The 24,451-nt window shown below is 36.3% G+C and overlaps 1 protein-coding gene across 1 annotated transcript; it reads left to right on the forward strand.

Moving 5' to 3' along the window:
- The first annotated feature begins 5,267 nt into the window (after nucleotides 1-5,267).
- On the forward strand, nucleotides 5,268-24,163 carry aup1 (AUP1 lipid droplet regulating VLDL assembly factor). The gene is made up of 12 exons (XM_030144883.1): nucleotides 5,268-5,571; nucleotides 6,781-6,918; nucleotides 9,066-9,216; nucleotides 10,990-11,177; nucleotides 11,811-11,883; nucleotides 12,365-12,438; nucleotides 13,271-13,337; nucleotides 14,880-14,982; nucleotides 15,091-15,228; nucleotides 15,338-15,474; nucleotides 20,248-20,336; nucleotides 23,842-24,163. The coding sequence occupies exons 1-12, from the start codon at nucleotides 5,531-5,533 to the stop codon at nucleotides 23,885-23,887; spliced, it is 1,245 nt and encodes a 414-aa protein (XP_030000743.1). The 5' UTR covers nucleotides 5,268-5,530; the 3' UTR covers nucleotides 23,888-24,163.
- Nucleotides 24,164-24,451: the final 288 nt, after the last annotated feature.

The raw sequence follows: 24,451 nt of genomic DNA on the forward strand, positions 1-24,451 counted from the left end.
AAATGTCCGAAATAAGACGAGTAACAAATAAATAGATTTTGGGAATGATCTGGATCACTGTCTGGATCCAGGAATTTTTAAAAGGATTCTTTATCATTAGGAGATAGGGATCTTTTCAACATTTGTATGTGTAGCTCCACAATGAATGGTCAGAGTGCTTGGTAAAAAAAAAAAAAAAAAAAAGAAATACAAAATAAGTTCCCAATAGGTTCTACAAGATATTGGAGATTGATCTGGATCATCACAAAATTCGGGATACCATGATCCAGAACAGGAAAAAAATAGTGGAGTTTTGGAATTTTCATCCTAACAAGGGAACAAATTATGGTTTTGACATGCAACAAACATGTCAATACCGGACCATGGTACTGACATGATTTTGTATCAGTGAAGTTTTAAATACAGGGTATAATCTGTTTTTTTCTATTGTGACAGTAATAATGTTTTTTTGTTTTTTTTGTGGAAGAGGTAGCTCTATTTCATGTAATGTTCTCTCCTAGTAAAGACATGCATCGGTTGTTGTCAAATCAATTTTATTTATATGGATCAAACGTTGTTATTTTGGAAGATGTTACCTTTATGTCATGTACTAATGTGCTCTTCTACTAAACGCAGATATATCGGTTGTTAATAAATTGCATAAATTGTATAGTTCAACTAATATATTTGTTATTTTTATATCTTGGCAAAACACATGAAATAGAGGAAAACACAAGAAAAAAGACAATAATATGAATGCTAAGGGTCTAAGTCAGTGGTTCTTAACCTGGGTTTGATTGAACCCTAGGGGTTCAGTGAGTCAGTCTCAGGGGTTCGGCGGAGGTCAAGACACACACTCGACAACAGCAGAAGTCACACTGATTTGCAGTAAATATTCATTATTATTGTAGCCTGATGGAAATTAGGTGATGGGTGTGTGTTAAAATGTGTGAATGCGCATATGAAACTGGTGAGGTTCAGTACCTCCAACAAGGTTAAGAACCACTGGTCTAAGTCCAAAGTCCAGGTATTATTTTTTGTAGATCACAGCATGGGAGACTGAGCTGCCTTGGTGGAGGTCTGCACTCTCTGAGTGCTTTTCTAGTTTAAATTAATTGATTGATTGATTGATTGATTGATTGATTGATTGATTGATTGATTCATTCATTCATTCATTCATTCATTCATTCATTCATTCCACTCTAAATAATTGGAAAGGAGCAGGATGAAGAAAACTGATAAAACCCTCCCCTTTCTTAAAACTGTCATGGTGAAAGAGTGAATGGATTCAATTGCACAGTGCTGAGGGAGTAAAGGGGTTTATTAAACAGAAAATAAATGTGAACATTTTTAACAAAAGAAACATGAGGGTGAAAACAGTCTGAGTCTGTGGTGCAGAATATTCCAGTGCCTCACCTGAGCAGAGGAGCCTCTTAAATAGACTCCTAAAGGAGGTCTGACTCAGGTGTGGTGCTAGCAGGTGAAGAATATTGGTTTAACCCTGTAAAGTCTGAACCATTAAACCACTGACAGAAAATTCCAGTTCTTTGAAACTGGAGCCTTTTTTGGTCCTACTGAACAACCAACATTTTTTTTTTTAAGTATCAATTTCCATGTATGAGTTTCAATTTTGTATCATATTTGATCCATCAGGTCTCAATTCTGAAATATTATCATTTTTGAACAAACAAAAACATAAGATAACACAACCATGTCTAACAGATTGTTAATTCTTTCATAAAATTGCCAAAGTTCTTCTTTCTTCCTCATTAATGACAGTCTTGCAGTGTCACTGGAAAGGCCTCTGGTGAATGAATTCCTCCCCCCTGGTGGATTATCTGTGTATTGCACGTATTTAATTGTATACATGAGATTTTTCAAGAAAAAAATGATTACACTGATCATGTAGAGGGCTTCAAAACTCATGTATCAAATATATGTTTGGCATTATAGGGTTAAGGGAAGGGTCTGTGACAACACAAGATTGCACCAATGACAAAAACATCTGCTTCCATCAGGTAAGTTGTAATTACAGCCATTACAGTAAAAACAGTTTATACGACAGTCAACAAAAATAAACAAATCCAAAATCCATATGTAAAACTATTTCATTCCATGCTTTTACAAAGCTTCTCTATTCTCTCTTTTATATAATATCCCCTTAAACTGAAAAATATTTCTACAGCTCTTCTCTTCCATTGCCAAAGAATTCCACATTCTGACACCCACAACACAAATACACACTTCTTTTACATTAGTCCGAAGACCTTTGCTGTTTAAAATTAAACTTCCTTCTATGTTTTTCATCATGTGATACTAAAACAAATAATCTCTGTAAATTTGCAGCAAAAGTCCATTTCTCACTCTAAACACAATCAGCAATGTCCTTTATTCAGCTAACTCTTTAAACTTAAGCAATCCTGATTTAATAAACAACTCATTTGTATGTTCCCTGAAATTACCATAAAACAATGTAATAAAAACAAAGGTTTTGTGTTCCTCATATATGTGTTGCCCCACACTTCAATATAATAACTAAAATATGGTGTAATAAGGGAACAATATATAATTCTCATTACTTTATAATCCAACACATATTTTGCTTTACTCAATACAGAAATATTTTTAGACACTTTTTTTACATAAGCAATATGTGGTTTCCTTGTTAATTTATCATTCATGATTACAACTAAAAAAAGAATTTCTGAAACCTCGCAACACCTTTAATACACAACAAAATATGTTCTTCCTTTTTTCTATTCGTGAACACCATGAACTTAGTTTTATTCCAATTCACAGATAATTTGTTTGTATCAAATCATTTTTTTTGGCGTTTAACCATCTCATTCTTTATTATGTGTACTAACGTTTTTAAATCATTTCCTGAACTAAGAAAGCTTGTATCATCAGTGAACAAAATAAACTGCATTATCTTTGATATGTCACATATGTCATTAAAATATAGAATAAATAATGTTAGCCCCAGAACAGAGCCTCGTGGAACTCCACATTCAATTTTTAAACAATTAGACATTTTCCCAGCAAACTGTCCATACTGTTGTCTGTTGTGTAAATAACTTGTTAACCAATCTAAAACAACTCCTCTCTTCTAACATATCAAATGCTTTCTTTAAATCAATAAAAACTCCTATTATGTATTTTTTTGTTATCTGTTGCATTTGTGGTTTTTTCTATTATGTTCATTAATGCTAGAGTTGTGGAACAATTACCTCAAAGCCATATTGACTTTCATTTAACAAATTATTCTTCTCAATAAAAGAATTTAAATTTTGTACAAATATTTTTTTGAGTATTTTAGAAAATTGTAACAGCAAAGATACTGGTCTGTAATTAATGAAGGTCTGTTTGTCTTTAAACAGTGGAATGACCTTTGCCATCTTCATTCTGTCCAGAAAAACTCCTTTGCAAAAGGAAAGATTCAAAATATGACCTAAAGGTTTTGTTATACAGTCAATAGTCTTTTTTATGATAATCATTCAATTCCATTACTGTCTGTAGAAGTCTTGTTTTTTTATTTTGAGTCACTTTATTTATAGTATTTATTTGTTCATCATTTTTCTCTATTGAGTTTGCAAGATTAGGTCTAATATTACCACAAAAAGAATTACATTCATTGGCTACTTCGTTCATATTCTCTATAACATCCTTGCCATTAGTGAAATGCTTTAAAGGCAGACTTGTAGATGTAAGTTTATCTCCTATCACTGTGTTTAAGATTTTCCACATTTCCTTTATTTTACTTTTATTGCCCTCTAGCATTTTACTATAATGGTCTTTTTTTGCTTGTCTCAAAATGGTTGTCAATTTATTTTTAAACACCTTATATTTCTTTTCTGCTGTCTGTGTTCTCAATTTCATGAAGTCTCTATATAAATATAAATAATTTTTCTTTTTACATGCCTTCTGTAAACTCTTTGTTATCCGTGATGATCTTTCATTTTTAGGATGTCTTCTGATGAAAGGCCATTGACAGTAGTACAGGTGTGTGTGTGTGTGTGTATGTGTGTGTGTGTGTGTGTGTGTGTGTGTGTGTGTGCATGTGTGTGTGCGTGTGTGTGTTTGCTCAGATGGCAAGTCTGCACATCTACAGTGCTGTAGAAATGGAACAGAGACAGAAGGCAACAGTGCACTGTCTGTAACAGAAGAACTCCTTGGAAGTGTCTGCAGTGTAATGGAGGCCTTTGTTTACAGCTGGAAGGGACTATTTAAGGCGCCAAAAAAACAGGTGGACTGATTTAGAAAACAGAGACCTAAAACAAAAACTATTGGACCTAAATTCAAGTACTTGATGAATATCTTAAATCTTGTATTGATGTATAATCTGAATGCCTTATTCAGTAAAAACCTGTAAAAATTCAAGTCCGTTTTTTGTTTTTGTCTGTTATTCCACCCTGTTATGACACCTAAAACACACATTAAAGCAAAACCTGATCGTGCTAGGTCTTGAAAGTAGAAGTAGTCCTGAAAAAAAGGACACAAACACATACACACAGCAGCTTTTATGACCCTTCTACAGCCAGAGTAATAAAATAAATCGAAGCAGCCTATTTCGCTGAAATACGTTCTCCAGGTTTATAGGCCCAGAATACTATGGTACTTATGTAGCATGTTAGATTAATAGAAAACTGGTTCTCCTTTACAACAGTGGCCTGTCCAAGAGACAGCAGTCAGGTACAAGACAAAATAAAAGACCGTGCAAAGTGAAGCAGCATCATACAAAATGGAATAAATAAAATTAAAAAATTAACCCACAAAATACAATATATACAACAGTGCTCAATCTGCGTAACAATTAGATGCAATGATCATGGACCATTGACTGAACTGAATATTGTAGAAGCAACTGACATACAATAACTGCTACAGGTGGCCAGTGAAGAAAACTAAAACTGAGAAAAACAAATGTGATCATGTTTAAATACAATCACTCAAACTTGTAAGTTTCCTACTTCTACAAACAGAGCATATCTACAAGTCAGAGGTTCAGTTTATTTAGTGTCTGGGCTTTTATTTTATCAGTAAGAGTGAAAGATTTCAGTCTAATTTAAAATCGTTTAATGATCAATTAACATTAAAAATGTATGCCCCTGGTCATGCAGAAATTCTATTCTATTCTATTCTATTCTATTCTATTCTATTCTATTCTATTGTGTTGTGTTCTATTCTATTCTATTCTATTCTATTCTATTCTATTCTATTCTATTCTATTCTATTCTATTCTATTCTACCATAAACCTTATTTTGAAGGCACACCGTCACACCGGAAGTAGTAGAGCTCGGTCAGCTATCTGTAGAGGCTGACACGTCTATTGACATTTTACAGGCTAACCTTTAAATTTGCTGGCTTTATTTTTTTTTAAATTCCAGTTTTCGTTGCTCACGGGGATAACATTGAGTGAATTAACGTGGCAGTTTTCGTGTGGGACACAAAACTGCGGATGTGACCGTTATGACTCATTTATTTTTAGTGAGAAGGCTCTGCTTATATTCTTAGCATTAGTTAGCCTCTGAGCAAAGTCTGAAGGCAGACATGGAGACTCTGGGGATTGAAGACATGTTTGACTTTCGTCGGTAAGTCGTTCACTGGTTGATGGTAGTTAACCTTAAGCTAATACTAATTAACATGACACATCGGTGCAATAGAGCGAATGAATATTTGTAGCTAACGCGTGTAGCGTCTTCAGACGTTAGCTAGCTAACTCTTGTTACCTATCCTTGGGCGTCTAATGGATCGGTATCACATTTTTAATGGTACATTTCGCTAGCTGTGTGTTACGTTAATGTAATTATTTAGCAATATATTTTCTGGTTGTGTTCCCCAAATGAAGTCTTGTAATGCTTATTTCACCGTAACGTGTGTGTGATCACACCGTCAGTCCCAGCCTGCTAACCTTGCTGGCTAATCTAGCAGCAGTAAACCTGTTATTGTAAACCTGTACTGACAGCTGACAATGAAGTTCTGTGCAAAACACAACTTCTGTAGACTGTACACAGCTAAAAAGTTAAAGTATCCAAGTTGACATAATTAGCATTTTAATCATATGTACGAACAGGAGATGAAGTCAGACTGAGCAGTGCTGTCTGTACTATCATGTTTCAACACAGACTAGTACTGATTTGTTTCACTCCAGATACTTGTCTTTATCACGTAGAGACACGTGGAATAATGAACAGGAACTGAAAGCAGCGGCCTGTGGTTGGATGAAACTGAGACTTAATATAATGTTGAATCTGTAATGGTATTGTGTTCCTCCCCATAATATATTATGTCATGTCTGTAAATGTGAGGACAAGGCTCATATTTACTATCTAGTGTAAAGTACTTACGAGTGGAACAGGACTGTCACAGATCTATTATACAGTGTAATGTCTGAATGTGAAAATTTACTAAACAGAATTTAAGTCAATCTTCCTGCCAGTTTTCCTTGATGTTTATTTTTAGAGCTGCAACTGATTAATCAACTCAAAGTGATCAAAATAAATCATTCAACCACAATTCTCCTGCATCAAAGCTTTGTTTCCTTCATTTCTCTGCTGTTAAACATTGGTTCCACTGTTGTGTTTCACACGGACACTTATTGTGATGCACAAAGAAGCTTCAGGAAAACTGCCATAGAATATTTCCCTTCAAATCAATTTGAGTCGATGAATCGAATCGTGAATTTTTGCATTTGCTTCAAGCACCTAATCGATTAATTGGTTGCAGCTCTATTTATTTTGTCTGTGAAGTTTATTTCTGTTCTGCTCTGTCATGACATCTCTGTTTTTCTATTTGTATAGGTTTCCCAAAGACGCACTTGTTCTCCTGCTGTTGCTGATATATTTCCCAGTTGGAGTTTGTTTGATGTTAATACGGATTTTTATTGGCATTCATGTGTTCTTGGTCAGCTGTGCACTTCCAGAAAGTTTTCTTAGAAGGTAAAAACTAATTTTGTGTTAATCTGAGGATCTGATACAAGTGATATGTAGAGTAATTTATGTGAATGTGTCTGCATGAGAGATCACTGAATAGTTTTGATGACGATAAAAATGATGTGAATCATATGCTATGGCCTTGAATGTCACTAGACCCCAACCTGTCTTAACATCACAGCAAATTTTGGACCAACATGTTCAGTACATGTCAGACCAAACATTCATGAACATTTGAGTTTAAACTTGCATTTGAGGTATCAGTGAAAATACCAGGCTGCAAAGGTCTGAGAACCAGTTTACACCAATGTAAGTAAATGACAAGGGCTTTACCTCAGATGAATTCCAGTCTTTAGCTGAATATAATAGTACACCGTTTCCCCTACCATTATATTTGTGCCCCCCCTCATGTGAAGTTAATTTACAACAAAATCACACTGTAATAAATCTGGATGGGAGCCAGTATCTTTTATGCCCATATTTTCCTTCTAATGCAGTTCATATTAGAAGTTCAACTGAAAGTACTATGGATTATTGGTGCTAACTTCTGTGGATAGTTTGAAAAATATCCAATAGGTGTCAAGTAATTGACTAAACTGATTAAACTACCTTTAATACTAAGTTATTTGCATTTCTGATACTGATGAAATGGTGAAAAACAGAGGAAAACAAGACATTCCTGGACTAATTTCCATTGTGTGGAGGAGTTAGTGGCTGCATATTTGCCAAAGATTTCCAATGGTCTCTGTCATTCATAATGTCTAAAAGTAGTGTGTTCCTACTTTCAAACTAATATATGGACATTTCTGGAGCATCCAAAGGTATAGTAGATGTTTTGTTTCTTTTCCAGCTAACTGAATGTAAGGGTTATGTCTTGTAACCTGCAGTTAAACCTGCAAATGAGACCCACATTCTGAATGTGCTGTGTACAGTATTATTCCTCATGTCTGAGCTGGGAAATATTTCATTTGCAAAAGAGTTTAATTCACCATATAACAGAATATGCTGTTTACATCATACCTGTCAACTTCAGAATGTTTTCATATTAGGAATAATAGTAGATTATTACCGTACATATAAATATAATCAGTGTCACCTCAGTATAACCAGAAAAAATACAAACTATTGTGTGATCATATCAGCATTGAACACTAAGATGGACCCTTTCACACTGTTACAACTTTTCTAAAAAACGGTTTTGTCTCGTCATGACTCCTTGGTCTGAACTGGGCTTTAGACAGCACTGTCCACCTCCATCATAATGCCAAATAAGGGAATATCTGTATTTAGAACAGTATTCATCCCCTCCCTGGATTTCACAGGCTGTAGAATTGATGGCAGAGCACATTGAAACTCAAATGGAGGGATATAATGAACAGTACCTAACAAAAGCAATTTCTATGGGTTTGCCTTTCATTTGCCACCCGTCTGTTTATACCATTAAGATAAATATTTGCCATCACAACTAAACCTCACAAACTGCTTTAAATTCAGCCAATTCATTAATTGCCACTTAGTCATTAAGCGGCTGTTTCATTTCCTTAATGTAATAGGGGCCTTTTTTTCAGTGACATCCTGTAAATTAGATTTTTCTCACTATAATTTCCATGTTTAATGTGTTTGATGCATAATACGGGTCAAAAGTCAGTGACAGTTTCCTTTTTCTCTATATTTGCAGTACTCCAGGTGTACCTAGTCTGTAACGAACTAGTCTTTCAGGGATGTAAAGCCTCTTTCGTTTTTCTTTTCTTATCTTTGAATAAATGTCATTCTTGTATTTCTGCTCTTCTAAGGCACATCATTGATGCAACAATGATGTCTTGTGTATATGAATTTTATATAACACAGTAACAATACACATAAAACAGTACAGGTAAAACAATTGATGCAGTGACACAAAACCAATATGTGTTCATGTTAAGAAACAAATGTCAGTTTTGTGTAGCATGGGTCTTTTTTTGACACACATTGTGCATTAGAAGGCTTTTTCATTGCTTGTAACTGAAAGGGTTAAACAAAAGTAATATTTATGTGACCAGAAAACCTCAACAATAAACTGGATAAGAAGTTCAACCGTACTGTAAGAGATGCATGATATCAGACTGTTAAGGAAAACCACTAATCATGTCTGCTACCTGTTTGCTCTTTTACAGATTTATTGTGAGGACGATGTGTTCAGTCCTTGGGATGCATGTGAGACAGAAGAACCCTCGTTCCAGAGACAAAAATACCAAGCTGTACATATGCAATCATGTGACAGAGTTTGACCATAACATAATCAACCTCCTAACACCCTGCAGTACTGTGAGTGCAGAACTCTTTCAGTTTGTTGAAAATCTTTTTCAAGCTTTCAGTATGTTACTAATTTTTTTTTCACACTCTTTTCACTGAGTGCCTTACAAACACACCTGGACACATTCAGTAACCCTTGCTCCAAAATATACCTCATCCATCAAAACATTTCATATCACTCAATGTGCAATGAACTACAAAACACAAACAACCTGAAGCGCTGCAAGATGCAGTATATACAGTGTATGATGTGTTTCAGTGTTGCATTGCAAATCCAAAGGCGGGTCTGATGCCTCTCCCAGTTGGCTGCATATTGTAAAGTCAGTGTGCTCATTGCTTCATAGCAACTCTGTGTGGAAATAAAAACAATGCTAGAAATCCAGTCTATTCTGTATACCAAATGCCGTTCCTTGGGGTTTTCTGAATTTTGGGACAAATATTGAATATGACACACAACAAATATGAATGTAACGTGTAATTCAGCATTCTCTTTGCCTCCAACCTTACCGTAAGAAAAAACTTCTGCATATTTTCTCCATTCGCACAGTCCTCCAGAAGCTATAAATATTTGAAGCCAAGCAGCATCATGATTCCACAAACAAACTGTTGGTCTGTTGTTTTGCCTGTCATAATACTGTAGATAGCACCGTTGAGTGTGTTAATTTGCAATAACTATAGCTGCTCACTTTCTGTCACTGGTAGCTTATGACTGACTGAGTGAGTGACACAGCTGTAATGTTGGAGGTTACTAGAGTTCCATCTGTATACATGTACATTTCAATGCAAATGTGAATGGTTTTGTATCAACAATATTTTTAGTTCATTGTTTTGAACAAAAGCTCTAAATGTGTAAGATTTGGTGAAGTATTATTCATGAAATTAGGAAAAGTAGTGATTGAATGCATTTAGTGTCAAAAAATCCACAGTTATGGATAATTAAATATGAAAATGTCAATAACTGATAGCTGATATTACGCCAATATCAAACCCTCCCAGATAAATAAGTAATTTGTCAAACTCACAGTAATTAATCAATAAATCTGGAACATCATCACTAGATACACTAGTTACTCTGACTGTATCTGTTCGATATGTCATATTGATAACAAGTGAATAATATTGTAATAATAATGCATTCTCATTCTCATCATTGAGATCAGATCTCTGACCCCCAGAACAATGTGAGTAATTTAAAGTGGTTCTGATGATGATATGATGTTGTTAATAACATAATCTTATTATAGCAAAAGGCCATTTTAACGTTAACATTTGCAGGATTATTCAGCTTTATCATTTGAAGTCCAGATCATGTCCTGTCAGTGTCTCAATCCACTCTTAGAAATAAAATACTGTAACTGTGATGATATAAAGCATCTCGTTTCTTGTGGCTTCAGGGACATGGATGTCTCATTTCTTTTAGTTTTCCTCAGGTTTGCTAACCTTTGGCACAGGTGCTCAGTGTTCTTCAGGTTGTGTTTACACTGACTTAAGATCTGCACATAAGACTAGCTCCAGATGTGGTCACACAGATCCACTTAACATCTGGTCATAACTCCTTGAAACCCTGTATTAATGTGTTTTTTCTGATCTATATAACTAACTTTATAAAGAGTGTAAATGGTTTTAAAAGGCTGAATATGTTCCAAACTAAGTTTTAAGACATAATTAAAACCTTTTAGGCATCTGTTTACTGTCAGATGCATGTTTGTGTAAAGCTGTGTTAAACTCCGGTGCTTGCAGCATTAAGTAAGCGGTGTCAATCTTATGTGTGGTTTTTATTTTTAGCCTCAGTTAGAGGGATCCACAGGCTTTGTGTGCTGGGCCAGAGGCTTCATGGAAATCCATCCAGGATCTGGTCAGGGCCCCATAGGAGAGTCTCTGCAGAGGTACTGCTCCACTGAGGGAACACTACCCCTGCTCCTGTTTCCTGAAGAGGACACCACTAATGGCCGTGCTGCTCTGCTCAAGTTCAGGTACACACATCGACTGTGATGGAGCAGAAATAATTTTACACATAGTCCGACAGTGGTTAATAAGATAAAGGGGAAAAAAGAAGGTGATTTAATTATGTCAGCCACAAATTATGACCCATCATACACAGAACTTTATAATAATGATGAATTGCTTTGGCAATTTGTCTTGTGCTAATTTCCCTTTAGAGTTCTATCCAGACAAATTAGTCTAGGAAAGTGAAGGCAGCTGCAAAATGGATTCAATCCTATCCTTAATTTGAGTAACTTAACCTAGTGTACTTGGTCTCCAGCTGAATTTATTGTAGACGTGCACTGAAAACAGGACTGCGATGAAGAGCACTTCACAATAACATCACAAATATTGCAAAGCTTGGGCTGTAGAAATCTGATGTCCTACTTTCCATCCCAGAATACACTATTTTCATCTGATTCAAAGTGATTTGAATTCCCCAAACGTCCCTGACTCACTGGGTTTTTACTTCATGACTTTGCTTAGTGATAATGATGATCTAAATAAAGTCAGATTTATTTATTTATTTAATTTTTTTTTTTTTTTTTTTTTTTTTTTGCTTTTGCTCCATTATTTGTTGACACCATCTAGAGACTAGCTAACATGATTTTCTTATCCTTCAGTTCCTGGCCTTTCTCGCTGACTGATTCCATTCAACCTGTGGCCTTACGGGTGACCAGACCATTGATCGCTTTGGTAATGTCATTTGAAGCTCCAAACAAAATAAGCTGCATGAAAAGATAGAACGTGTACAATATATACATAAAAAGCCATTAATGTGGTACCCATTTCACTTTTCTGTTACCCTGCTTTGGAAAGTCGATCTGGAAACTTCCAGGTATCAGTAATGTTTTGTTGTGGCTCAAATCAGGGCAAGCATTTTAGGAGTTCTAATAATTATCGGATTTAAGAGGAAAATGACACTTCAAGATACAACAGTATGGTAACTGGTCAAGAGTTTTGGTGCAGTTTTAATATGCCTGAAAAACATGCCACATTTCCAGGAGAGCTTGTAGCACCTCTGGTCACACCAGTGGTTTCAGATGCCTCAATATAACTCTGACTGTACATGCAGCCAGTGAGGGGCCTGGGGCCTGGGGCCTGGGGTTGGGGTCTTGACAGTCCACATTGTAATCTACCAGTATGAGTGACTTGATGGAGTTTTGTCTCTTTTCAGAGTACGCCAGACTCAAGTTGGCTGATGGAGCTCTTGTGGACATTTTTTGCTCCATGTACAGTGTATCATGTAAGGTACAAAGTGACTTTTTTTTCTCTCAACAACTGCTTTTAAACATACAATAGAATGACTGAATCGACATACAGGGTGCCTGTGCAGGACTTGAAAGTCTTACAAAATATGGAATTTTGAAACACTGTTTTCCAGACCTTTAAAAGTCTGGAATTTTGTGTGAAAGTCTTAATAAAGTATGGAGAAAAAAAAGTTTCTCTCATAGTTGAATTTTAGAGTTTGCTCAAAGGAACATAATCTTGTAAGATAAGAAATACATGAGGAAAGTGTATAAAAATTGGATATGATTCCATTAACCGGTCTGTACTGGAATGATTCTAGTGAAACACTTTTGGGATTTTCATAGGTTCTGAAAACATTTCTGTCAGTAAAACATAATTTACTGCGAATTATGCATTCATTCATTCATACATTTATTAAAATGAACTTTTCTACTGCACACAACGGGTACAGTCTCAACCAAAAAAGTAGGAACACAAGTATAAAAGTACTTGGTCCGGGGGAAGAAATAGCAGTTTGGAAAAAGTCTGGAATTTTTATTTGGATAAAGAGCAAGTACTCTGTACATAAAGGAGCAGGTCTTTATTTATTTGACCACAGATTACAGTAGTAAAAGAACCAGAAGCTGTTGAAGCACTTGGCTTTTGGATCCTATCCGAACACTAGGTTCATCTTCTGTTTTCAGTAAGGTTGGTCAGTTAGTGTTAGCTTCTGTCATGCATGGTTTTAAAACCAAACTGGGTAATGCTTTAATGCTTTTGTTCCAAAAATTACTCCAATGGATTTGAAGCTTTTCTCCCTCTCAGACCTGCTTGTTTTCCTCTCTTTACCCAGTTGGCTGCCTCCAGTTTCCAGACAAGATGGCGAGTCCACCCAAGAGTTTGCAAACAAAGTCCAGGAGGTAAAAGCAGTGTAAACCTCAGGCTCAGTGGCTGCATTCACAAACACTCTGAGAATCCCTTTAGAGAGCTTGTATCTTTTTTTTTTTTTTTTTTTCCATTTTTTCAATGAGAATTACAAACAAAAAACGCAAACACTGCCAGTGCCAAGGTAAACACACTTATGTGAAGTAAAATAGGTGCATACAGTCCATACGGTCCAGTTAGAGATGATCCTAATGGTCCAAATGGAGCAAACTCTACAGTTCAGTCCTTTCAGGTTCCAGGTTGAGTCCTCTTCTTTTTAATATGATCGATAAAAAGGGTCCCCAGGTCTTTGTAAACCTTTCGTGATTGTCAGACAGATTGTACCGGATCTCTTCAAGATACAAGCAGGACATCAAATCATTCAACCATTTATGAAAACTGGGAGGTGTAGCGGCCTTCCATTCCCTCAGAATGACCCTCTTTGACATAATTAGGCCAAACATAATGAGTTGCTGAATTGACTGGGAGCATAACAGGGTTTGGAGAGCTCTTACCTTTTTGAAACATTTCCAGTAAGGGTTCTATGGTTGGATGTGATTTAAGAAAATTCATTTTCAGAACAGTTTTGAAAATGAAGAGACAAGAAGTTTTGAAGGAGGTGAAGTTGAGGAGGTTTGGTATGACACATTCTTTCAAAATGTGTGAATGGTGTAAACAGAACTGAAATGTTACTGTCTTGGTTCTTGTGTTCATAGACTGGTTAGTGGAATCAGTAAGTCTAATAATAGCCGCTATTAAGATTTGGTGTAATGGTTAACAGAATGTTTGAAAGCACAGGACTAGTTATGGAGTAGTTGAGTAGTTGGTTGCATTTATTTAATATGCTGTTATTTTAGCACTTAAGCTATTTCATATTAAAGAGGGGGATCCACTTTAATTATTGTCTCTGATCAATGAGTGTTTGATTAAGTCAGTGTCTTTCATATTTGGAGAAAGAGTTCTGGATTCAGAGTTCAGAGCTCTGCCTCTCATTTTCCTCTCTTCCTCAAAACTCTCCAGTGTCCTTCAATCCTCCCCGCACTGTGAAGAGTTTTTCTTTTTTTTTTTTCTTTTTTAACTTTTGGAACTCTCTAAAGGGCTGAGATGCTTTGTGAAGAACTTTTATCTTCACCAGGATCTAGTCTTAACTTGAATGCAAATTCTTAGGAAACTCCATAATTATAAGAATTTTCTTTGAAGTTTGTCAGGACAAAGACAAGAGACAAAGACAAGACAAGGACAAAACCTTTGTACTAGAAAGTTTCATCAATATGGCCTAAGTTTTATAAAAACAACTTTTGTTGAAATTGCCCTTTCTAGCAAATGTTAAGGAAATTAAGTAATTGAATTCTTCATTTTGTTTTTTTATTCATGCAGTTGAGTGGGTAGTTAGTTAAAGTGCTGTTTCACTAAATCACCTCTGCTGTGTCTGTTGGGGCAGTTTCACATGTTTGATTTGATCTTTTTTTTTCTGTCAGTGGAAGAGGATTTCACTAAGGTTTTAAGATTTAATTCTGAAAGTAATTGTATGGTTTCAGCTGCTGGCCTGTGAACTGGGCTTGGTCTCCACTAAGCTCACCAAAGCCGACAAAGCAGAGTACATCAAGAAGAAAAGACACACGGCGCCAAGAACATCTACCAGTAAATAAATCAAACCATGTGATTGTGTACATGCGGAATATTCAGAGTGATTCAGATTTTTTGGTGCTTTTGAAGTTTCAGCTGTTCTTTTCTCTGTTTTTTTTCCAGGTGTCAGACCTGGTTCCATTGGCCTTGGTTTCATGGTCCAGAGTCTGGGAACAGACGATCATAGAATTGCCAGGATGGCCCAGCAGGTGAAGGATGTGCTGCCTCATGTTCCACTGAATGTTATTGCAAAAGACTTAGGTATGACACAGCGTTGTTTGTGCATTCACTGACACTTGCTCGTCGCTCCTCTGAGTCTGAATATAGTCCAAATTTACCATGCACTTTGTCGGATCTTCATTCTTTACAGCGAAAACCAACTGTGTTGACACTACCATAACAAACCTACTGGAGAGCAAGGAGGAAGCCCCAGTGGAAGCGTCTGGGATGTCCATGTTTGGTACTTCGACCAACACCTACTCCTCTGGTTCCACTCCCACCATTAAGGTTGGACTCTTACACCACACATGAGCCGGACAGTAAAACAATAATGATATTTATTGCAATATAATTTTACTTAGCAATAAATATAGTTATTGTGAAAGACATTTTTACTTCCGCCAAGGAATGGCAAAAGTTATGTTTTCATTGGGGTTTGTATGTCTGTCTGTTAGCAAGATAACTTAAAAGTTATGGACGGTTTTGGATAAAATTTTACGGAAATGTTGATACTGGCACAAAGAACAAATGATTAAATTTTGATGGTGATTGGGGGGGGGGGGCACTGATCTGCCTTGGCGGAGGTCTGCACTCTCCGAGTGCTTTTCTAGTTTGTTTTGTTTTATGGTTCAGTGTGTTTGAATAAGTTCATCTTTCTGAAAAACTAAGTGATATTCATTCATTTTCTACACTGGCTTTCACAACATTAGATCAAAATTAGGAAAATAAACAAAATACAGACAATCATGAAATCATGATACAGGCATGTTATTTTTCTAACCTCTATTATCACGTTGGGATTTTTTTCTTTTTTTTTTTTTTTTACTTGTTTTAGTCTTATTGTTTATGTCATTCTCACCTAATCACATCTTTTAGAATGTTTTCATCCGTCGTCTTTTACAACATTTCCTTCTTGTGTCCTAGAGTGTTTTCGCGTAGTTGAGTCTTTTATACCGTTTTTTTTTTTTCTTGTGTCTTTAATGTTTTTGTCTTAGTGTTTCGTGTGTGATTATGATTTGAAATTATGTTAAACTCAGGACAAAAATCTATCTTTAAACTAGAAACAAGTCACATTAATGGGGATTATCGATTCAGACCCTTCACATTCCAGGCTACATAAGTCCTTGAAGAAAAATAAAACAACTGCCACAAAAATCAATAGCAGGCCGCTGCACATGGGTGTTTCTTTTATGAATATTGAAGTTGTTTAAAGTGATTCCAACAGAGGGCACTGTGGACATATAGACTGAACTAAAACAGGCCGCAAGCTGACTCTTGGTCTCAGTGATAGGACAATAATGTTAGCAGTTGTAATGACAGAATCAGTTATGATGAATGCTTAAACAACTGAAACGTGAACTCTGAATGTCAGGTTTTTACTGTGACTTGACATTTGAATATGTAATTACAATTGTCAGCTCAAAGGCATTATGTTTGATCTGCCAAGAGACACTCAACTATGGTAAAGACATAAAGCAGGACACATTTTTAACCAAGTGTGTTAAATTTCAAGTTCTGAAATTGTGTTCTAACTGGAGTTGTTTTGACAAAGCAGTCAACCATCCAAGAATCTGCAACAAAAGTTGGCTACATACAGTCACAAAAACTCAGAAATAGAGTGAGATGTTCTGTTAGAGCTGGAGGACATGACAGAAAATGATTTCATGACAAAGATTTGATAATGGTCAATATCCCACGATCATGATAAATGTAATTTCTTTCATGTTTAAAGACTGATAGTTGGTTCTATGTAAAAGTTGAAGTTTATTTCTCGTTCTGTTCTGACCATAAAGAAGAGTAAATGACACTCGCTGAACGGTGGAACATTCAGAGCATTGAAGACAAATATAATGATAAAATAATTTGCCAACATCATAATATATGGAGTAAAAGTAAGAAAAACAACAAAAAAGTGAAGTGTTTTAACTGAATATGCAAAAAATAAACCCAAAAGGAGAGCGCAGACCTTCGCCAAGGCAGACCAGCCCCCCCCCCCCGCCATTCCCCACCAAAATGTAATCATTTGTTTCTTGTGCCAGTATCGACATTTCCTGAAAATGTCATCAAAATCCTTCCATAACTTTTTGGGTTATCTTGCTAACAGACAAACAAACAAACAGACAAACTCCAATGAAAACATAACCTCCTTGGCAGAGTTAAAAATATCACAGTAATGACGTTTGTGATGATGTAAAATTGTATCATAATTATTGTTGGTAATACATTATGGCCCAGCCCTCCTTTCTCTGATCCAATCCACTTTATTTATATAGCACATTTAAACAAGAACATTTCCAAAGTGCTGCACGTCATAAAACCAGTCAAAAGATATGCACTGAAAAGAATAAATAAGTACATAAAACTACAACAATGCTATAAATAAAACAATAAAATCAATTTGTTAAAAATGATGAAAAATAAATAAATAAATAAATAAATAAATAAATAATACAAGACACAGAGGACTACACAACTTAAAAGTTACAAACCAGAGAATAAAAGTGGGTCTTAAGACGAGACTTAAAACACTCCACTGTGGGGGCTGTTCAGATGTGGGGGGTAGGGCACTCCAGAGTCTGGGGCTGACCACAGAGAAAGCCCCGCCCCCTGGTTACCTCCGCCAGGAGGTATTCTGGTCACTTTGCTTTGTGTGTTTGTTTGTATGTTAGCAACTTTACAGGAAAACTATTCCAACCATCTTTACCAAATTGTCCCCACAGATAGGCCTAGGCCCTGGGACAAACCCATTAAATTTTGGGCCAAGTAGGCCAAAGTTCAAGGTCACAGCAAGGTCACAAAATCTCAAATTTTCCAATCTCTCATCGTTGAGCAATTCTCGAAAATTCATAAACAATTCAAAATGACTCCGATTAGCCTCCAATTTGATCCACCTGTAGCTTATAACAATATCTTGTATCTGGCACAAAATTGTCCACATCCACTGTGAAATGTGGACTCTGTGGACATTTACATTTATCAATGTTAAATTACCTATAAAAATTGTATTACTATGTTTGACTGCAATTTTTCTGCTGTATGGAACAACCTGTAAACTGTTTTATTTAAAAAGAAATAGCTGATCCACGCATGCACACCATTCGAGGTGCTTGGCGGAGGTTTGCGTTCTCTGAACACTTGTTTTAAGTCTCGTCTTCGGCATCACAAGGTGGATGGTGGAGTTTTGAAAGACTACCTATATTTAACCATATTCATTAGTTTTTATTTCTTTAACAAACTCCAGTGCGTTTCATCTTTGACCCAGTGCTTCAGACAAAGTTGGTTTCCTTCATCTAATGAATGGTTTTGTGTCAGTAATCTTTTCATTGTAACAGACTGACACATACAACATTTCCTACCTGTTGGTCTTTTGGTCTTGTGAAGCAGTTGTCCAGTGTTTGGCCCTTTGCTTGCTTTATCTAAGTCAGTTCAGCCTTATTTGAAAACATGCAGCCCACCCAGGCTCTACACACTACACTGTTACGTCCCGGCCTAGGGGTTTACAGAGACATACAGAATGTGCTCTCTTTGTCCCCTCCCAACTCCTAAGTATACATGTCAGTCCAAAACTAAAGTTCAGATGTTTAGTATTAAACAACTAAAGGAGGGTTAGGGGAGGACTTGTGTAAAACAACAAACAAAAAGTCTTCTTCAGGGTTCAAACTAAATTCTCTAATCCAAAACAAAATGCAAGAAATAAAATACATTAACTAACCTAAACTCCCTAACCAAAAACAGGAGAAAAGGTGAAAACAAAAGAGCTGCCCTCCCCTACCAGAAAATAGGACTGGTTCACAAAAATTCACTATTTACAAAATTACACAGACATACTCGAACACACACGACTGACAGCCAAACACACACACAGGATCTCGGTTGTTGGGAGCTGGCAGGGAGCAAAAAGAGGACTTGATGCTGGATCCAGGGCCATTTAAATATGGTGATCCATCTGGCTCCACCAATCCACTTCCTCCTGCAAGGGAAGCAAGAAAAGCACTCAGAGACCTCCACCAACACAGATCTGCCCCCCCCCTACCCACCACCACCACCACCACCAAAATTTAAGCATTTCTTCCATGTGCCAGTATCAACATTTCCTGAAAATTTTATGAAAATCCGTCTATAACTTTTTGAGTTATCTTGCTAACAAACAAACAAACAAACATGCAAAGCGATCACAATACCTCCTGGTGGAGGTAACAAAATGACAAAAAAACAACACAGCACCCCCACAGGTCTGGGGGACAACACAGCCCACACTATAACAGAAAATATAAACATAAACAGACAAATTATGACCCAGGGTGATAACACCAGGTCTTGGACTTTAGATGTTTTCATATATTTAAATTTTTCATTTTTAATTTCATTTTATTTATTTATTTAGACAGGGATAATGCACAATGTATATTAACCTTAAAAAGGAGAGATGTAGTGTGCCAGGTTCTAGCACTAGTGCTAATTTCCACCTGTAGTCCCTGGGCAGGCTGATGTTATCATTAAAAAAACAGACTTTAATTAAAACTAAAACATTAAAAAACAGTAAAAAAAACAAAAAAAACATTTATACCTCCATCTGTATATCATTAAAAAGCAGACATTAATAAAATCTAAAACATTAAAAACAGTAAAAAATGCATATTTATAACTCCATCTATATAAAATATTCATTCACATCCAACCATTCACTCTTATTCATCCTACTGCAGTCTGTCACACACACTCTAAACATTTTTACATTACATTACATTATGTCTGCAGGTTTGGTTTGATAGTAGCTGTTTTTTCACTATGCGGGAGAATGTGTGATAGTTTGTAATTGTTAGTAGTTCTCTTGGTCATGTGTTCCACTGTCGCATGGCCACACATGAGAATGCTGAATTTGCAAATGCTGTTTCGTGTCTTGGAATCCTGCACTCGCCGCATGCTGTTGATCGAGTAGTTCGAGATGTTTTTCCAGAACTCAAAGAAATAAACCTTTCAAATTGATTTAGTCTGTGTAGTACATTCCATTGTGCATTGTGTTTCCATCAAATTAATGATGGCTTTTATTTTCATTTGCAGCCTGCTGCCAAAACATTTGGAAAATCACCAGCCGACAGACATTTGTCTCTCCAAGAGAGAAAGGAAGCCCTGTATAATTTTGCAAGAAGGTGAGGTTGTTTTTGTATAGTGTAACATAATGAGACATGGGTTTGTTCTTTGCAGGGGGAGTGACATTTATTGTAATGTTGTGGCGCAGGTGGCACAAAGGTCAGCTGCCTTATTTCAAGTCAGTGTTTCTGGATACATTAGAAATTCCTTTTTCATCTGCACCCTTCACGTTGTAAGACATTTCAGAGAAAGGTCGAAACTGCTTCATTAAGCTCAGCGTGATGGAGTTTTACAGGGGAAGACTTATGCAATATTAATTTAGTTTGAGATTTGCTTTGAATTCATTCGTCAGGTTGTGGTTTCCGTTCAGTCTGACCTGAAGTTCTATGTAAAATACGTGGTCTTCACTAATTGAGACTCTGCAGACTTGTTCAGAAACCCAGACTGTTGCTGAAAACAAACACGATATCAAAACCTGTGGCAGTAATTGTTAACAAAAATACTGAAGTCATATGACAACATACTGATCGATTAAGACAAAAGGAGAGAAGGTTTTGATCCACTACATTAGCACGTCAGTGGCAGTACTACACAAATGCACCTAAAAAAGGGGGTGCATCTCTGTCCCTGAGGCTGATGTCATACATGTCTTAACACATTACAGGTGTGGGAGACTTTTGTGACCAATTTTTCATCAAATCTGTAAAACCTCAGTCATATCCTCAGAATCATGAATCTGTAAGTCTCTCTGTGATTACTCACCTGAATCTCTTGCATTATGAACAGTTTCTGCTATCCATCATAAACAAACCATTTGTTTACAAACCGAGCCGGGAGGTAACTCGGGCATCTTTGTAATTTTGTCACGACATGCATTGTGGGAAAGGGAGGTTCATGCAGGCGCCTGGCAGTGGCAGCGCAACCTTATGATATTATATGGATGAAACAAACATGACGCGGAAATGGCTGAAACACGGAAACGGCAGGAGGAATATACATAGAGGGAAGGGAGCTCCTGCCATTTCCACATTGTGTCTGTTCCAGCTGCCGCTGTCAGGTGGTGTCAACACACTTGCAGATGTAACGCTGCATTCATGTACGCTTTTTGAATCAGAAATACTCTCTCATATGGCCATAATGATAGTGAAAATAGAGTACATATTTCATCTTATTTTCCTGTATTTAAATAGATAGCACCGCATCTGTTATGACACAGAGAGGATATAAACGCGAATGCCATGGTGATGCTGTAAAATTTAGAATAGAATAGATCTTTATTGTCACTGTCACAGGAACAATGAAAATCCATTTAGCAGCTCTGTTCTGTTTAGCAGCCAAAAAAAGACTAAAAATATCACACAAATACTGAAAAATGTAGGCAATGTGCAAAAGCTGAAGGATAAAATATTAGATATACATATATTACAAAAAAAAAAAAAAACTACGGACATATACAAAAAGCTAACTATACTACAGATGAGAAATACATACAACAAATAAGGATATATACAGGCAATATGGGATATATACAGGTAATGTAGGATATATACAGGTAGGAAAGGATATATACAAGGTAATATGGGATATATACAGGTAATGTACGATATATACAGGTAATGTAGGATATATACAGGCAATATAGGGTATATATACAGGTAATATAGGATATATACAGATGATATAGGACATATACAAGGTGCATGGGTTGTGACTATTGCGCTGAGGTAGGGTGAATATTGCACTGTCCATTTAGCGTATGAACCTTATTTCTTCATCTCTCAGGCAATAACAGAGAGCCTGAGCAGACAGCATTATTACATTTATATTTGGATAAATATTGATCAATATGGGAAAATATTAAGGTCAAATGTTTGGCCATATTACCCAGTAGGATTGGCTAGCTGGTCAGTGTGCTAACTGTTTCAGCTGTGGTCAGTACAGAGTAATGACACCTTGGGCATAATGTCAAGACTGTTATTTTTAAACACAGCTATTTTAAATGTGTAAAAATATTACAAATAGCCCATTTAAAGTTGCTCTGCTCAGTATTACTAGTCGGTAAGATATTGGTAACAGTGCATCTAGTCAGTAAATGGCAAAGCAGTGCAGTCAAAGAATCAGCAGTGCTCCCCAGGATGTGTGTGTTGCAGAGACACAGTAAGAGTGAAGAGGGAAAAGCAGACTTTGATTCTTTTGCAGTTTCTTCAAACACATCTTTGATTGACTGCATATTGTTGAGTTAAATTTAGCACTTGGGTCATTTGCTTCTTCTTTTCAGTTCTCAATGCTGACTTAAGATTAAAAAAAAAAACAGGGGAGACAATGAAAATTCTATTTGGCCAAACCAGATGCAGATGAGACGACACTGATGCCGGTGTGCCACCGCCTCAGTCTCATCTTCTTAACCATGTGACTCAAAGATATTGACGCAAGATACAGTCACAATATGTGGTCGTTTCTTTTAAAAATAATGATGGATCTGCTCTGTGTAAGCATAAGCAGAGACCTTTTTTTCTTTTTTGTATGAATTTTGATGAGTAGCTCATCCTGCAGCTTTGAGAATGCACACATTAAAATGTGTGAAAAATTAAAGAATAGCATGGTGCCATGCAGTTTTGTAATTTGAGTAATCCCAATGACCCAAATCAGAAAAAAATATGAAAATTTCCCAATAGAAACACTGTGAAAATGATCAAACACACACCTTCTTTAGAGTCACATTGGCCACAAGACTTTAGGCATTATCTTAATATATATTACAGTATTTACAAAATCACAGCTTAAGATTTGGTTTAAAAATGTCATTGTATAAAACCTTTATAAAAATAAAAGTGGCGGGAAGTGAGCTGGAGAGAGAAAAGTTAAGATGTCGCTAATTGAATTGGCAATATAATTAGAAAGACTCAGTACTTTTTGTTCCATAAAATGTAGATTTCTTTGTCATTTTGGTTAGGATTTTACAACATTTTCAAACCAAAAATGGAAAAAATCATGAGCTTGTCAAATGCCATGGTGGGGCAAAAGCAAAGCAGGCTCCACTCGTACAAGACCGAAATAACTGAGCTGTATATTCTCCTGGTGAAAGCCCCAACGATATGACAGGGGAGTATTTATAGCAGCTGTAGTACTACGCAGTTTGACCATCAGACACTACAGCTGCATCAGAAAGGAACTGATCCCATCCACAACTAACTTGTATTAATTATATTTATTCAATTTATTGTATCTTGGAGGGAAGAGTGCAGTATTTGGACAAGGTGTAGTACATAAGCGTGATTATGCTGACTTCAAGATTTTGTGAATGAGTTGTTTTGTGATTGTATGTGTCCGGATGTGAATGCAGCAATGTGTAGCATTGTTGTCCAAACCAAATTTCCTGTATGACACAATAAAGTTGATCCTGATCCTGACAAAGAGCCTGGAAACACATGACAAGTAGTACATGTACATCTACTGTCTGTTAATGTGCCTGCGTCAGATGTCATAATGTAAATCTAGGCTATTTTAAATCTGCCAAAGTGAAGGAAACACTAACTGCTCTGTCTTTATTTCCTTCTCATCCAGACGCTATATTGAAAAACATGGATTGGATCAAGAAGACAGTCACTGAAAACATTTGGTCAAGCCATCATCGAGCACTTCAGAAAGGAGCATATTCAACCTGCCTAGCCGTCTAATTTGAATGATTTTATATTTTGTCAACAGAACGGTATTCTAAACATGTTACAAGTCGATGGAATGGTGATTATGCATGTGTTTCAATTCCTCATTCTGGCTGATACATAATTTTGATAACAATTTGTATTACAATCCACTGACTGTGAATCATCTATTTATTTTTATAATGTCCAGAGTCGTTGATGAAATAAAGTTCAGCTTGACCTTGCTTTTTGGTGTTCTTTCCCTCTGATTCAATGAGCCAGTATTGCCACAATTTCCAAATAATTGCAGTAGATCATCTCATAAAAAAGCATCCTCATGCCTGCACTATTAAATATTGGTCAACTAATTCTTCCTTTAGAGGGAGCCAAAGATTGTATTCACTGTTCCTTAAACTCGAGGAAAACAGAACTCTGGCCGCATATACATATAACAGCAACAAAAAGTGAATCGTGGTGATGAATTCTCTCTGAGGTGGTAGGTTATGTGACTAGTGTGATGTCTGAAAGCTTGA

The sequence above is a fragment of the Sphaeramia orbicularis genome, chromosome 10 (assembly GCF_902148855.1).
Source record: "Sphaeramia orbicularis chromosome 10, fSphaOr1.1, whole genome shotgun sequence".
NCBI classification, from domain to species: Eukaryota; Metazoa; Chordata; class Actinopteri; order Kurtiformes; family Apogonidae; genus Sphaeramia; species Sphaeramia orbicularis.